At 40.2% G+C, this 17,944-nt stretch overlaps 1 protein-coding gene across 1 annotated transcript in view; it reads left to right on the top strand.

The window, feature by feature from the left end:
* Positions 1-11,219, top strand: part of stab1 (stabilin 1) — a 62,069-nt gene extending 50,850 nt beyond the window's left edge. The window contains exons 62-70 of the mRNA XM_047584253.1: positions 177-310; positions 537-702; positions 1,574-1,680; positions 2,486-2,605; positions 3,046-3,180; positions 4,182-4,286; positions 6,891-7,040; positions 9,271-9,375; positions 11,042-11,219. Of these exons, the coding sequence (XP_047440209.1) occupies positions 177-310; positions 537-702; positions 1,574-1,680; positions 2,486-2,605; positions 3,046-3,180; positions 4,182-4,286; positions 6,891-7,040; positions 9,271-9,375; positions 11,042-11,110 (1,091 nt within the window). The 3' untranslated portion in view covers positions 11,111-11,219. The remainder of the gene's footprint in view (positions 1-176; positions 311-536; positions 703-1,573; positions 1,681-2,485; positions 2,606-3,045; positions 3,181-4,181; positions 4,287-6,890; positions 7,041-9,270; positions 9,376-11,041) is intronic.
* The last annotated feature ends 6,725 nt before the right edge of the window (positions 11,220-17,944 follow it).

The following is a 17,944-nucleotide window of genomic DNA, read 5'->3' as shown; positions in this document are numbered from 1 at the left end:
AAGTGATAAAGATAAAGGCATAAAGATAAAGATTATCACAACTTTTCTCTAGCTGTGGTAAAATCCACCCACCAAGGGACATGTTTTTTTACTTGTCACTTTGTTTCCAGACATAGATATTAAAGTGTTGCAAAGTAATCTGAGGTAAAGGTAACACGGTTATTATTATTCCTCAGCCAACACAGCCGGCGTGTTCCACCTGCGTTCTCCAGCCGGGAAGTACAAGATGAACTTCAGTCAGGCCGACGCAGCCTGCCAGGCCGACGGCGCCACACTGGCCAGCTTCAAACAGCTGGGAGACGCACAGCAGGTAAACCCACCTACAGAAGGGGTTTCCATGGAGACGCCAGGGATCAGGCAGCACACCTGTACACACTGTATTTGTATGTATATTTGTGAAATGTATATGCTCGGCAAGCTTGGTCCAACTGCTGTAGTTATTCTCGTTTTCCGTCGACTCTGCCTACAGCAGTGCATGCTGGGACTTGTGATCAATCATTTATCCTGCCGTCCTAATTATTCTCTGGTCCCAACAGCTGGGGATGCATCTGTGCGTGGCCGGCTGGATGGAGGGGGGGAAGGTGGGATACCCGACGCGCTTCCCCTCTGTCAGGTGTGGAGATAATCACGTGGGCCTTGTTATATACAAAGACCCTGTAGACCAGAGCAGCACGTACGATGCCTACTGCTACAGACTCAAAGGTACTACAGCAGCACAAAGGGTGTTTCTACTGCTCAAGGTTGTAGCTCCTGCTCTGTCTCTCTTTGTATTTCTAGTTTACCTTCCTCCATCACGATAGCTGGGTTTGTTTTGGATTTAATGGTTGTGGTTCAGTTCGAATTTCTGTATTTCCCCTTGAGGGAGTTGTTGTGGCATTTGTGGAAACGAGTCGCACAAAACAAAAGTTCCCTTTTCAAAAGCTGATCATTTCAGGTCAGAAGGATTAAACACTGGTCATCCAGGTCAGATATAAAACAAAAGTCAAAACACAGACAACTACACTTGTTTGAGTTGAAGACATTTCACCATTATCCAAGAGGTTTCTTCCACTATAAATTACTTTGACCGCTGTTTTTATCATGGCAAACTCCTCAGACAGATATCTGTAATGATGATGCCAACAGAATTGCAAGATACCCATTACAACTTTTAATAAGAAGACTCTGCAGATAATCTACTGCATGCACTTTCAAACAATCCCATTCACAGTCAGAGTAAGACCATAATAAAAATTAAACATACTCCACAAGAAATTAAAATATTCAGGTGGGTTTTATCATTTATTGAGGTACTGGATGGCTTAGGGGGAAGAAGCTATTCCCTGTTTACTGCCAATGCTATTTAAATGAATAAACACTGGGTAAACCAACAACTTAAGTTAATAAATTAACCTTGTATTAAAGATTAAGTGTAAAATCTACCACAGTTTATTTCACTGCAGAAAAATTACTGCCACTAAACAACAGGATTAATGGTTTAATCCTGACAGCTGGTAAAAAATCTGCCAAAAGACAACACAACAGGTAGTACAACCAAATGAAATAAATAAGAATGATATTTGTGTTTTTGCAGATGTTTCGTGTTCGTGTCCTGCTGCTTACGTTGGAAACGGAGATTTCTGTCACGGTGTACTGACCAGCGTCCTCGCCACCTACAGCAACTTCTCCATCTTTTACAAGGTCTGTGAGACAGCTGACATTTATATGATTCATCATAAAATGTTCTGATACAGGAAACACATCTGTGATGCAAAAATAAAAAAACTTGAATGAATGAAATTGAATTTTATCAGATCCCTTAACTTTTTCATCTGGATTCATTTGTTGAGGGAGAGATGCCAAAGTCTGAGATTTTAAACAGCTTTATTTTTTATTTATTAACGTTAATAATTAATATTATCTTGAAATAATAAATTGTGCCCGTGTTGTTGCTCATCTGAAAGGATTCCTGGATCTCTTCCAAAGGGAATTTCCTCTCTGTCCTCAATCCAACTTTTCCAACTTCAGTCCAGTTTAGTCGTGATCAACGAAAACAAACTATCATAATCAGTATATAAAAACTAAATAAAATGACATGATTGAAATGAAAATAAACGCAGTTCTCTAAATGACCTTCCATTATTTGCAATAAATAGTGCGACAAAACTAGAGTGAAAGATGTGTGCAGGTCTTGTGGGCTGAGTAGAGAGATCTGTTTTGATTTCTTGAGGCTAAATCCTTGTTGTCTGTTAAGAACCACATTTACATTTTGACCTTTTCTTTTCCATTTACACCAGAAGTGTTGTGATCTCTCAGAAAGACCTTGAGGGGATAACTTCCATTTTGACACACACATTTCTCTTTGACTGAAGAAGGAACTGATTAAATTTTAAAGTCACAAAACGCATATTATGGTTAAAATTTTGCACAAAACACTGATTAGACTGAATAAATCTGGCAGAAAAAAAAAAAAAAAAAGTCACCATGTTCTTGTCTTCTTTCTTAGTTGTTGCTGGACTACAGCGGCTTGTCCTCGGAGGGAAAAGAGGTGGTTGATTTTCTGTCTCACAGGCAGTCTGAAGTTACGCTGTTTGTTCCTCACAACAGCGGCTTCGCCCCAAACCAGGTGAAGTAGTACAGCCTCCTAACTTTCAACAATTTTGATTATTTTGTGTTTATTTGACTTTTTGTGAATTAGCTTGGAGAGAATAAATAGAAATTGATTAGGACTGTAACCAAACAGAAATAAACTGAGGGTTAAGATTCTTTCAGAGTCCCCAAGTGGCTTCTGTGTTGAGGAGATTTTAAATCATATATATGTTACTAAATAAAAGTGTGGGTTTTTTTGTTGAAAAATTCTCCTCCAAATTGGGAGTTACTAATATACACATGATTAGATCCACCCTTTGTAATATTTAATTATTAACCTATTAAGAAGGTGAAAACAGAAACTCTATAAGTCCAGTTGACTTTCTTTAACGTTTTGCTTTTTCATGTTTGGAGCTGAATTATTTCCAGACATCAGTGAAGTCTACTCAGTTGTCTGTTCTGCATTCATGCGTTTAGACTCTGTCTGGAAGAGACCTCCAGTATCACATCTCAGTCAATCACAGCAGACGACCATTCAACGACCTGAGGCACCGGGAAGTCATCGCATCGAGGCTCGGCTTCAACCTGACTGTAACCCATGGCAACAATGAGGTTAGACAATCACACAATCACACACACACAGTATGTCCGCTAACCCGAAAACAGATCTTTTGTTTCAAGCAAAAATAAAAATGTTATTAGACCAAAACACCAACAGTGACCCTTATAAAGTATCAGAACTACAAACCTCCCATTGCACTACACAAACAGAATATTTCTTGGTATTGTTGAGAAAACAAGCATAACTAGGAATAATGAGATATGAATTCAGTGAAGAATATGAAATGATATTACTGCAGTGTGTCCTGGTCCAGATGTCAGAAAATCTGTCCACAAAACATTTTCCTAGTTTTCTTCTGGCTCGTCCACATAATGTTGATTAAACTGCAGATGGGCTGAAATATTCTTTTCGGAGTCATCTTTGTTGTTAACAGCCTTCTTAAATCTCTTCCATTTGTTCTCAATCTGTCTGACTGTAGATTTGTGGATTCCAAACTCTTTAGAGATGGTTTTGTAGCAGTTTCTAGCCTAATGAGAAACAACAACTCTTTTTTTCTGAGCTCCTCGCAAAGGAAATGAGGAACTGAACGACTCCTGAGTCTCATTACGTTGACTGGAAACACTTCTGAACAGATGCACTCCAGTATGACCTTGAAATTAACTTCTAATCCTATGGGCTCATTTTCCTGAATAAATAATTGCCCACGTATAATATTTCTTTTTTATTAGTTTCATTTTCATGTAGAAATGTGGTAAATTCTGAAAGCATCATATGTCCATCAACTGAGGCAGTCGCTCTCTTCAAAAAAACAAATCAAAATTGATTAGATTTGATTGATTTTTCATCATCATCGTTACATCTGTCTGACATCTGTATTATCATTGATGTGTCTCATGTGTACAGACACCAGACTTTGTAATGAACACGTCTTCTTACAAATACATTAGTGCATGTTTATATACCGCTTAAAGATTCCAAACACAAGGACTCGTTGTGCGTTGCCCTGTTTATTAACATTTAGGTTTTTTGTTGTTTCTTGAAACAATCTCAGAGCTTTAAATTGGTGAACAAGCGGCTGCTGGTGGAGTGGGACATTCCTGCTGTAAATGGGATCATCCACGTCATCGAGGCTCCGCTGACGGCACCTCCCCCGCCGGTGAGTGGTGACGATTGCAGCTTTAGTTTAAAATGTTCGTGGTGGAAGTTGGCTGAAAGATAGCACTCTGGACACGCAATAGTCAGACAAAACTGAAAGGTCGTCTTCAACGTTTTTCAGACCAAGGACTCCGAAACTGATGGAGAGGTTAAGTAGGGACCCCCTACATTCGATATTAAACTTAGTCTATTATATATTATATATATATAATGTATCCATTCTATTTTGGCCTCATGGGAGTGAGCAGCACTGTTAGCTTCTCGTCTGCTAATATAACAACGTGTGTCTGGGATTTCACCTGGGGACTCTTGGCCAGTTGCGGGGAACTTGACAAGAGTCAGTGTGTAATATACGACCTTGTGATTGGCTCAGCAGCGATAGGGGCGGGGCCGACTGTGTACAGGAGGCTTAGATTGACAGGTCTCTAGTGTGGCACTCTCTGTGAAATGGTGCCTTGTTGAGACAGCTCCTGTATCGCTGAATGAGAGAAGAGCTGACTGAAAGATAACGCCTTCTGTGTATTTAAATAAGTGGGGCAAAATGTAAGAAAAAAATATATTTAAATATATATATAAAAAGGCTAATCAACCAAAGACTTTGTGACCTCCGTGCAGTAGTTAAAATGGTAGTCGCTGCAAGAGCTCCTTCCAGAGGCTATGAAAACAAATGTGGTCTAATTTAACTTCTAGGGGTCTAGGCTTCATGACAGAAACACTTTTAATTCAGTCCAGTTAAACAGCACCACAAACTACAGCCTCCAAAAGAATCATATGGCTGAATGATCACCTTTATGCTTTCTACATTAAATGATTATTAGAACAGCTGTGAAGGAGGATTTTGTGCAGGACGGTTATTGTAGCATTCATTCACTTTCACTAGTGTACCTAATGTTTTGGCACAGGAGGATGAATTGACCTCGGACATCAATAGAGCATAGCATATTAAGTTTACGTTAACATATTAAGAATTTAATCCTGATGTTAAATACTCCTGCTCTTGTTTGTTTGTTCAGAGAAAACTTGAATTGAACTTAAAGAAACGTGTCCTACAGGGAGACAGTTGTGAACTGTTGCAGTTCAAACCGCAGCCACCAGGAGGGGCCACACCAGCCCCCCCTCCATCTAGTCTGCAGCACCTAGTGACAGGCTGTGGGGTCTGTTGTTGCTGGGCGGCTCTGGCAGAGAGCAGATGGCTGCGTTTAGTTTCTTGGAACAGTCTTTAGGAAATGAAGATTCAGTCTGCTACACTTCAATTCTGTCCAACGTCAGATCAATATTCATGATGTGGGACACATGACGACGAAGACGAGTTCACAATATATTTATTTATTTATTTTTTTAAACATCTTGACTTAATTATTAGGTTCCCTCAGATGCTCGATGCTCACCTTACTGGTTGAGTGGTTGGACTTTGTGTTTTAAAGAAAGTGAATTGAGTCGTGCATGTGTGGTGAGCCGACTCCCTTTATCCTGATTCATTAGGAATTGAAGGCCATGCGCAAAACCTGTGCCAACCCCTGAACCAGTCTCTTCCACTTCTCCCTCTGCACCTGAGCACACACATATTTTAGCTGTAATACAACAGTGGAAGCAGGTGTGCAGTTTTTTTCCCCCCTTGATTGTCAAAAAACACAATTTTAAGAGCAAATATAACCCTGAAGCCATGTTCTTCCATTACAAACCTATAAAAGGCAATTACCGGTTCCACTGAGCTTCCAGGACGGGAGTGTAGGATTATATAGCATCAACCCCTAAACCACATTCTGTGGCCTCTGTTCTTCAATCACCCAACACAACCTACACAATTTAGTGTAAACATTCAGGCAATAACGTTAACACTGCCCTCAAAATCTCTGATTACACGTCATCACTCGTCAGCCTGAACCTCCCACGACCACCCGCCTCTCCGCGGGGAACTGATTCTGCTCCAGAAAACATCCACAGGTCGATGGCTTAGGTGGATGTTTAATCATTGATGAAGAGAGGAGCTCTGATTGGTCGAGTACCATCCAGTTGACGCAGAGGTTTTTTTTTTTTCTGTCTGTATCAGTTGAAACATGCCTCATTATGAAATACAAATGTTACTCATCACATGATGCAACGCACCCTCCAGATGTCTCATAAACTCAATCCAAAACAGCTGGTATCAGCACCTGAGCTGGTCTCATCTGCTATCACCCCCACCCCCACCCCAAAGATATATATATTTATCCGTATTTTTATTTCATTGCTGTTTTGTGCTTTGAATAAAATGTATTGTTATTAATTATCTTCACCATGGACAGAGTTTAATTAACGCTGCAGTGACCTTGTTTGTGGACAAAAGGCTAAAATACCTAAAATAAATGTCACGCAGTCTTGACATATTTTAAAACCTTAATCTCAACCAAAATACTCTTATTTTCTTTTCGAAACAACTTATAATTATGAATTTACTGACATGTCACCACCACTAACTCAGTAAACCTTCGCACTATAAGCTGCTGTGTGTGTTGTCTCCATGGCAACGGTGTAGCTGAACAGAGGAGTGTGTGTGTGTTGTGTGTGTGTGGGGGGGACTACAAGGTCCACAGTGACACCCTCGTTAACGTGTCTTTGTCTCCAGATCTCCCACGACGCCTCCCGGAGCCACGCCCACTCGAGCGGCATGGCGTCGGCCATCTTGGTGTCTCTGTTCCTGCTGTGTTTGTTGGCCGCACTCGGCTTCTACGTCTTCAAGCACAAGACGGACGCCTTCCGCTTTCATTACTTCAGAGTGAGACACACGCGCCTTGTTTACAGTTCATGAATACACTAATTAATAGATTCATGTTCTACTCATGATGAACTATAATCATCTTTGCTTCATTTGATTAGATTGTTACCATGCACACACACACACACACTCACTAAACACAGTATCTTTGCATTGTCCTTGTATGTTAGCGTCCTGTACAAGAACAAGCCTTGTATTAACTTCTGATGAGCCAGTTATAAGGATCCACAAACATTTATTTAAACAGCTTGTTTGTTTGTTTTTTTAGTTTATCTTTATTTCATTTATAAAACCAAGCTTTTAAAGGCCTTCAAGCCTTTTAAATCACTATTCTTTTTATCTCTTACTCCAAACGTCTTTATTTTACTGAAGTTTAAATGGTACCTGGTTGTCTGTGTTACTTGTGCAAGTAAACTTAGAAAGGCACGACACAACATTTTCTGTTCTTTCTGGAATCGCACCGCCTCATGCGTTGGTGACATGAGGCATTTTCTTTTTATTATAATTTAACATTTTACACAATGTTGAAACAGAACATTGGATGACTTTGCCAAAGGAAGGGCGTCTGGGGTAAATACATTTTCCCCACCTTATTCCGATTTCTTCCATTTTAGTTTCTTGCAACTACAGGGAGACAGTGATTCTTTCCATTATGAAAATGTCAAGGATTATTTTGTACCAATCATCCAGAGAGGGTGAGGGTCTGGTTTAGTAGCTGCACTCAGTGAATAAAAAAAAAAAAATTTGCTGTCATTTTAATGTGTTTTGAATTTAGAAACACAGTATAAGTTCCATCCAATCATTTCTTAATAATTACAGGGTATCACCATGGCAACAGGGACCAATAATAAAAAATATAAAATATATATGAAAGCAATTATATGATAATCAAAGACTGATTAGTGATTAAGTAATGTTCACGTATTTGCAACATTAAACATACTTTAAACATTTTATATGTAAAAACATTTAATCAGAAGTAATAAATGAAATGAAATGCTGTTGCCATGCAATATTTTACTTCTACTGTAAATAGTACTGTGCTATTTTTTTTATCCTCATCCTATATTATCTTTGTTATGCAAAGTTTTTAAATCCAAACCTACATGACCCTGTGTGGAAAAAGTGACTGCCCCCTAAACCTAATTGAGTGGCGAGAGTGGAGAGAAATTTTATTCCACTCGTCTTTCCATTATTGTTGTAATTCAGCCACATTAGAGGGTTTTCCTGCATGAACCTCCTTTTTAAGGTCATACCACAGAACCTCAATAGGATTCAGGTCAGGAGTTGGACTAGGCCGCTCCAGAGTCTTCATTTAGTTTTTCTGCATCCATTCAGGGGTGGACTTGCTTGTGTGTTTTGGATCATTGTCCTGCAGCAGAACCCAAGTTCTCTTCAGTTTGAGGTCATGAACAGATGGATGGATGTTCTCCTTCAGGATGTTTTGGTAGAAGCAGAATTCATGATTCCATTTATCACAGCAAGTCTTCCAGGTCCTGAAGCAGCAAAACAGCCCCAGAACATCACACTACCGTCACCATTTTCTTTTTAATGTTGGTATGATGTTCTTTTTATGAAGTACTGTGTTACTTTTACACCAGATCTTTTGAGACACACACCTTCCAAAAAGTTCAACTTTTGTCACTCCACAGAATAATTTCTCAAAAGTCTTGGGGATTATTAAGATGTTTTCTGGCAAAACTGAGACAAGCCTTTATGCCTTTTACAGACTGACAGATCTCAATTACTTTATTTCTCATTTCTGAATTTCTTTGGATCTCGGCACGATGTTGAGCTTTTGATCTACTTCACTTTGTCAGACAGGTCCTGTTTAAGTGATTTCTTGATTAAGAACAGGTGTGGCAGTAGTCAGGCCTGGGTGTGGCTAGAGAAACAGAACTCAGGTGTGATAAACCAAAATTAACTTGTGTTTTAACACTTTTTCACACAAGGCCATGTAGGTTTGGATTTTTTTCTCCCTTAATAATATAAACCTTAATTTAAAAACATTTGAGCATTTTGCGTTCACTTGTGTTATCTTGGACAAATATTTAAAATTGTTTGATCATCTTAAACATTTAAATGTGACAAACATGCAAAAACAAGGAACAAGAAAAGAAATCAGGAACACTTTTCCATATCACTGTATCTGCATGCTGTATACCAGTGTCCATGTAAATGTAATTCATCTCGGAGCTCAAACTCATTCCAGTTGTTTTCTCTGTGACAGAATGACGATGAGGACGGTGCGACTGGCGGCAGGACCAAGCCCACGCTGGTCTCCATACCCAACCCACTGTACAGCGGCTCCAGGGCCTTCAGCGAACCGTTTGGGGTGAGTCAAAAGCCTTCGGTCCCGGTCATGTTCAGATGGAGAAGTAGATCTGTGAATTTGAAGGGTGCTCAGTTTCCATCACTGCATGGTTGATTTTTATACTCTCACCAGAAACAATTTCTTCTGTCATCAGGACAATAACAAAACACAAGTATTGTAATTGACTTTGGATAATAAGCCAGATGGTCTCTCCCTTATTCACACCAGAACAAACAGATGAGAATGAATCGTTCAAAAAAAATACTTTATCAGTGATTTCACCGAACATAATCTGTTAGAAATCTCTGTTGTCTCTCGCCCAGTAGGTGATCCACCCATCCTCTGATCAAATAACGTCTCAGACTAATACCACACGTCCTGTGTAGATAAACACAGTCAGTCCCTAAAATGACAGCAGGCTGATCAGATGATACTAATGGACCAATTAAAAAGGCCTGAGACCATCCAGTACATGTCTGGAACAATGGGCACCATGTCCACACTGTGTTGTTACGTGTGAAGGACACTTGGTTGTCTTCACTGTCTCTGATCACATTCACTCCTTCAGAGTGAACAATGTGATGATCTCAGGATCAAACACTTAACTGTGCATTGCAAACTAATTAAAATACAAAAAGTTACAACACCCACTTACATTACTTAGGTTCAATAAGTGTAGAGGAGCTCTGTACAAGACGGTGTAGCTCTTTCTAGCCTCTAGCTAATAGTAGCTCTTTCTAGCTTCTAGCTATTAGTAGCTCTTTCTAGCCTCTAGCTAATAGTAGTTCTTTCTAGCCTCTAGCTCATAGTAGGTCTTTCAAGCCTCTAGCTAGTAGCTCTTCTTAGACTCCTTCTCGATGTCGACTGTGGTCTTTGTGGTGTGTTCATGTTTTTGGTCACGGTGACACGAGGCAGCCTCACAATCGTCTTTCAGTTCCAGTAGAAAACATGGCCTGCCTCCTCAGACCAACGCAGCGCCACAGGAAACCCCAGTGACTAGTCAACACCACACATGAGCAACTAATAACAACTAAGCTTTACTGTGCTAACAGGCAGATTATAATGAAATACAAATTTGATCAAATATCTTGGTTGTGTAATTCTTCAACCTCAAAAACAGCAGAGCTAGAACTATAAATTAAAATAGACAGGACAAGTTCAGGAATGGGTGAAAGAAGAGGGAACAAATAGTTTTGTTAATAATCATATTTATTCTTCAATATAAGTGTTTTGACTTCTATTTAGTCACATTTCTGAAATGTGTCGTAATTTCATTCCATAGTGCACACAGAAGGATTTACCATCTCCCATGTTTAACCAAACATCAGATCGCATGAACCACAAATGATTTCAGAGGTGACTCAGAGGAGGAGGAGGAAGATAAAAGCTCAGGCAGACATGAAAATATGTCACAACACACGGTCCATTAGGAGTTAGTTTCCTGGTTTGATAAAACTTGGAGACTGGCCCGACTTCTCCCGTCCCCTAAATGTTTGCGGCAGAATGTTCTTTTTCCTCATCTTTTATTACCATGAACACAGCATCAATCAGACCCTGTATGAAGTAAATCAAATACAATTTTATTTCAGAGGAGTGATGATCTACAGTCATTCAGAATTCATTACGCCTCAACAAAGGATCGTTTGGCTTTATGCAGTGATCTGATCATTTTCTGTCCTTCTTACAGGAACCAAGTCCAGAGGTGGAACCAGCAGAACCTGAAGAACCTCCAAACCTCCTGGACCTGTACCAGTAAAAACCACCTGAACCAGGATAAAACCACAAGAAATCGTTGGCTTCAACATGCTTCAGCTTTATGCAGTTCATCTGTATCTAAATATGAAATAAAAGTTCACTAAACTCTGGGAGGAAAATCGAATCACTATTTTGTCAGCAGTGTCACTTTTTAACCTTTTTCCCCTCATTTAATCAAGTTCTGGTTTTATGGGACATTTACTTTTATGGTTCAGTCTTTATTTTCCAGCTACATGTGGGATTACCATATGTAGCTGGAAAATAAGGACTGATGATCAAGATTCACAACTGAGGTCAGGTCATTTGTCTGAAAGCTTACGTAGTGTTTCAAAAATCTAAAAAGTTCTGCAGTTGTAAAGAAGGAAAAGTCAAATATTAAATGATATTTGTGGAGATTACTGGAGAACAAAGGGCAACAGAATTACCATAGTTTGAGTTTTCATGAAGAAATGATTGCCCCTTCAGCTCAGTCCAGTTGCTTGTGTTTAAGATTTACAGATGTTAGATTTTTGAGGTTTCAGTTTGTTGTTACAGGTCTGAATCTGTGTAAATAGTGACCTGAACCCAGCTGCACATGTGTTTGTTAAAAAGATGTGACACTTGAACAGATACACTGTGTGCCTGCACTCTTGTTGAACTTTACGACACCCAGTTTTCAGAGATTCGACCGCATGGCTGCAGGCGTGCTACTCATTTTTGGCAGCGTTACAATTCTGGTTTGAAACAGACGTTCTACAAATAAAGAGGCAGGGCCCTTTTGCTGTGACGGGATTCTTTACATTTTCAGTAAAACTTTTCATTCCAATTTTAAGCCTCCATTTTTGAATATGTCACGATATCAGTCCCAGCAGCCACAGCTACTTTACTCTACATCTGCATCAAGCTCCGTTCAGGCTCAGTCCTGTCACTGCAGGGAGACGAAGAGGCCGTTAACATGGACAGGCCTGATAGATCTCAGTCCTCGCGTCTAGTCACACTTCCGCTGGGAGATCTCTTCTTTTATCGCCATGGACGGACACAGCTTCAATCTCACTCTGCAGGAAATAAATCAATTTTATTCATGTAGCATCAACAACAACAGTCCCGAGAGGCTTCACGGTCGCCTGAGGCCAAGACCTCTAGAGGGAGCACTGAGGGGAAAAAGGAAAGAAAAACAGCTCATGTGGTCGACCAATCAGCTTCAGGCTGCATCAGTAGAGACTCACTTGGCCAATAAATATGTCTGCCAGAGGAAATCAGGTCACTTTTAAATCTCTCCTTAAATGTAGACTTTAAGGAGAGATTTATGTGGTGCTTTTATTGTTCTTTTTCTCTATGTTTTATGTCTGTTTTTAAAACTGGAAAATCTCATGCCATTGTTAAGCATGTAATGATTTTTTGAAAGAGCTATAGAAATAATTATTATTACTATTAATCACACTAGCACTACAAATGCAGATCCATCTGTCACAGTATATAGTTCCCAAGAATAAAGAATTTTTATTGATTTGTATAATATAATGTCTCTATAAAGGACACACATAATAAAAAACAGAAAACAAAAACAAAACATTTATGTTTCACTATAAAATAAACACAAAAAGAAATTTATAAAACCAACCTGTGTACACAATTGCTGCAATATAATAGCAGCTTGTTGTATGTTCATAGACAGTCATGCAGATGTGCAATAAGGTGTGTTTTCCTGGTTGAGTAACGTCCTCACCAGCTCAGTCGCTGCTTTTCTTCAAAGAACCAACAGAACTGCAATCATCAATCATCAACCTTCCTAGTCTCACAGCTAATAGTATTCCTAGCCTCCCAGCTAATAATTAGCATTTCCTAGCCCTTCCTAACCTCACAGCTAACAGTAGCTCTTCCTAGCCCCTCGGCTAATACCAGTGCCTCTAGCTCCCTTACTTGCTAGCCAATAGCTCTACCTAACCTCCCAGCTGACAGAAGTATTTCCTAGGTCTTCCTAGCCTCCCATCTAATAGTAGCATCTCCTAGCCATTCCTGGCCAGCTAGCAATAGCTCTTGAACCTCCCAGCATATAATAGCACATCCTAGCTTTTCCATGCCAGCTAATGGTAGCTCTACCTAACTTCCCAGCTGATTAATAGCCTTTCCTAGCCTGCCAATAGTAGTTCTTCCTAAACTCCCAGCTAATACTAGCACCTCCTAGCCTCCCAGCTAATAGTAGCACATCTTAGCTCTTCCTAGCCAGCTACTAGTACCTCTTCCTAACCTCCCAGCTAATACTAGCTCTTCCCAGCTTGCTAATAGTAACTCTTCCTTGCCTCCCAGCTAAAAGTAGCTATTTCAAACTATCTTTCCAACATTAAACTCTCTCTGTCTGTTTCTGATTGATCATAAACCATTAATGGAGTCAAAGGTCAGCAGTGAGGCTCTGTGTCTGTCCAGAGTCTGCAAGAGAACCGTGTAACAGCATTACAGACAATGTGGAGGAATTCACTGCATGGTTTGAGTGATGCCAGCAACCGTCCCATTACTTAACCGACATCAATGCCACCGGTTAGCTTAACATAAAGAGTGAAAACATCTGAGTGAAAGAGGGAAAACCAGTGATTCTGTTCTGAGGAATGGGTTCAGAGTCCTCCCTTCATTCCTTTAGACAACTCATCAGCAGATGCTGGAAACACTGCATAATGAGGCCATGGTAGATACTCAAAACAAGGGTTCACTTACTTATGCCACAGAAAATGTTTGGTGACTAAGTTAGAGGTCTCCATCTGCTACTTCCCCACTGCGGTGTAATCTCCCCCTCTCCCTTCACCGTCTGGGATGGATAATACCATTGCTGATCTGTGTGAACTTGTGCTGCCACAATAAAACTTTACTCTGCTCTCCCTCTTACACACTCCGTACTGAAGTGAGTTTCACAACCACAGCACAAGATACAAGTAACAGAGGGAATCCTTCTCCCGTGAAAGTATTGAGCTGATATGTCAGCAGGTCAACCCAGTGTAAAAGATGAAACAACCAAACTCAAATCAGAACAACAAAGGTCATTTATTCCAGGTGTGAATTTTAAAATGCAGATGCTCAAGAACAAACAGGAGACAAACTTCAAGCATCACATTAAAACAGTGTTTCACTCTGACTTTCAAGTAGATTAAAACACTTATAAGATAGTATCTGATACATCCTTAATTTTATTTTATTATTATTATTTTTTTTTTGCCTCAGAATTTGTCTGTTATGCTTCCATCTGAGAGACTTGAGAAGTATCTTTAGCACAGAGCTCTTTCTGATTTATCTGCAGAAATTGCAGTTGCATTTCAAATGACTAAAACTATGGAATAAAACAACACAGGTTTCGATCAACATGGGATCCTTAGCAGATGAATAATTAATGGCAGAATATGGTAAACAACACCTTTCAAGATTAGGTTTGCACTGAAGTAACGTTTTTGTGATGAAGGGTATCACTCGGCTTCAGAGTGTCGATATTTTTAAAGGCAAGTTCAAGGCAAGCTTTCTCTTCTTAACTATTTGTTTTAACTATTTTTATTTATTTTATTATTATTTCTTTTACTGTTTTAGTAGTTAGCATTTCTATGTTTTTTATGACCTTAAGTTTGATTTTATTTATTTATTTATTCATTTCATTTCATTTCATGCTCTCAGGTCTTAGTGGTTAGCTTTTTTTTTTTTTATCACAACGAGATTTTGGTTTTGTTCTGTCCGTGTCTCGTGATTTCCTGTTTTATTTTGAAAAGTAACTCTCCTCTCGTTTCAGGTCACTTGCAATTCCCTCGTGTGTCCTCCCCGATTGCTGAGGTTACTGTGAGTGGGTTAATGGTTGGGGGTTTTTTTGTCTGAGGAGTTGTTTTTTCTGTGCCTTGAATCAGTCAAATGGTTTTTGGTCTTTTTTTTTGCTGTTTTTATTTTGTTTCTTCTGGACTTTTTGTTTTTGGCTGTGTCGTTTGGTGTGTTCCTGCGATCAGCTGCTAGCACTATCCATGTCCCCTGAGCTGACTGGAGTGAGGCCTGTGATTCCCACTGACCTTCAGGAGAGGTGCTGGGGATGTCGGACTGGAGCGGAGAAGGAGGTTCAGGTCGGCAGTGCCGTCTGTATTCACAGGGAACGTGAGGTCTTTGGTGGTGAAATGGGTGAACTGCGTGCGCCTTATGGGACCCAGAGGGAGTGTCATGAGAAGAGATTTGGAGACCTGGTTCATAGGACCACGGTATGTCTGTGCCCAGCTTCAGATGACAAGGAGACACCATGCCATGACACAATCCATGCCGCTGTTGCTATGCAACTAACCAAACAACCTTGGACACTGTTTGCCAACTATTTCTGCACATTTTTTCATAATTCTAATTCTGTAAACTTTTTGATTACACTTTTCATGTTAGTTTAATTTGATCTTATTTAATTTGATCTTTTTTGTGTTTACTTTTATATGCAACGAAGAAGCAGTGACAAAGTAAATTCCCTCGTGGATCATTAAAGTCTGTTTAAATCAAAGTCTAAGGATCTACCCCCCCTGACCTGGATTCCCTCATAGCAGTAGCCATCCGGACGGACAACAGGCTCCATTCTCTCAAGCACCTAAACCGCCGCATCCCCGCCGTCCATCATTGGAGCAACTTAGTCGCCTTTAATGACAGCTGTTTAAATCCATTGAGACCTGACAAAGGTTTAACGGAAATTAACATCTCAGAATTAACGTCTCTGTCAATTCTGCCACAGACTTGTAATACCAAGACTTGAGTTCGGTTCCCGCTGATGGAGAAGATGGCCTTTCTGTCTGCCTTGTAGATGTTGTCCGCTTGTTTGTTTAATGGACGACACTGCAACGATCTATTTGTCAGTGTAACACTGTTTATTTAGAACACAAAGAAATAAGCTTACAGAGCTCTGGGCCAAATCTTCCTGTCTCTGACAAACAATAGCGTTGTGTACGTTTGTGAAGTCTGACAAACTATCTCTCCCTGGCCCACTTTTTGTATCACTGGTGGCCCTCAGCCCATGCATAGACTACAGCCCTCTGAATAACATTACTATTAAGAATTGCTATCCCCTCCCTCTCATGTCCTCGGTTTTTGATCAACTACAGTAGGCTAAGGTGTTTACCAAGCTAGACTTGTGCAATGCATACCGTTTGATAAGAATGCAGGAGGGAGACAAGTGGAAGACAGGGTTTAACATCCCAAGTGGTCATTACGAGTATTTAGTCATGCCTTTTGGACTCATGAATGCACCAGTAGTTTTCCAAGCCATGATTAATAATGTGTTAAGGTTAAGGGACTTCCTAGACCAGTCGGTGCAAGAATATCTTGACGACATTCTACTCTCCACATCTCGACACCCAAGAAACGTGAAGCTAAGGTTTTGGCACATTTATTGAAAAACAAGCTATATGTAAAAGTAGAAAGGAGTATCTTGCATGCTGATATCATCTCCTTCCTGGGCTTCACCGGCTAAAGTAAGCGCTGTGGCTGAATGGCCCACGCCAGATAACGGCAACAAGGTTCGCTAGTTCCTTGGGTTTGCTAACTTTTACAGGCGGTTTATTTGAGGCTTTACCACTATAGGTGCTCCGCTTCATGATCTTACCTCTCTTCAGGTGCGATTCCACTGGTCGCCAGAGGCAACACTTGGTGGACTGGGTTGGCAGTTGTCTCGAAGCTTCATAGTGGACCGAAGCCTGATAGAAGATTACGTAGGGACCAGTCTGGGCCGTCAGGTGTCAGCCCTAGATGGGGAATTCTGTCACAGCGCGTTGAGATTTTTGTTTTGTTTTGTCTATGTCTCATGATTTCCTGTTTTATTTTGAAAAGTAACTCTCCTCTCGTTTTGGGTCACTTGCCCTTCCCTCGTGTGTCTCCGGTGTGTCATGCCTTATTGTTGATTGTTTCCACCTGTTCCCCATTAACCGGTCTGCATGTATATACTGTCTGCGTCTTCCCTTCTCCTGTGCCAGAGTGTTTTGTCTGTTCTGACATGCGCTCACCCCCAGACTTTCATGCCCACGTTTTGCCACACCTTCGAGCCAAGTAATCTTGGCTGTTTATTTTCTTTGTACTTTGCCTCAAGAGATTTTTGTTTTCCCTCCGAGTGGTGGAGTGGTTTTTCTTTGTAGACCGTGAATTTTTGGTTGTACTTTTGCCTCATTGGTTTTCCTCCATCTGGAGTGATGACTGTTTAAATAAAGTTGGCTTCGGCCGTATCTCACTCTGCGTCTGAGTTCTGTTTGTGTTCCAGCGCGACATTTTTACGGGGTTGGTTTTCCCCAGCCTCTGGTGTTTTCTCACCTGCAATAGCGCTTCCACAGTTAATGCTCCTGTTCTAAAGAATATTGTTTTTATTTGTTCTGCATAATGGATTTTTAAGTCCTGTGGGTGTGTGTCTGTGTTGGAGGAAGGGGGTGGGAGGCAGCTGAGGGATAAAAGTGTGATTATTGTATACAGCACTTTATGCTACTTTTTGTATGAAAAGTGCTTTACAAATAAAGTCTGGTTTCTTACTGTGCCTCTACATGAAGATCTGACCTGGTGAATCCAATTGGTGAACAGCTTAAAGAGTGCACAATGTGTCTTTAGTCACACCTAAAAAAGTTAGACACCTTGCAACTGTTAAATAACCAGAAGTGGGTAGTAACAAGTAACATTTACTTTTTTTTTTTTTTTACTACCTCTAAAAGTAGTTTTACTGGGCCTAGCCATGCAGTCACATGACCACACACAAACTGGCAGCAGAGCAGCAAAAAGTGATATTTGAAAATTTGTGCCTTCATTTGTTTTGTAAAGATATTCTTTAAGATGAGTTTCATTTTATTTAAAAATAATAGAATTTGTACTTTTCGTATGTCCGATTACATTT

This window comes from Mugil cephalus, chromosome 4, assembly GCF_022458985.1.
Source record: "Mugil cephalus isolate CIBA_MC_2020 chromosome 4, CIBA_Mcephalus_1.1, whole genome shotgun sequence".
NCBI lineage: Eukaryota > Metazoa > Chordata > Actinopteri > Mugiliformes > Mugilidae > Mugil > Mugil cephalus.
Note: the sequence above shows the minus strand (reverse complement) of the source record. Positions and strands in the feature narration are given on the sequence as shown.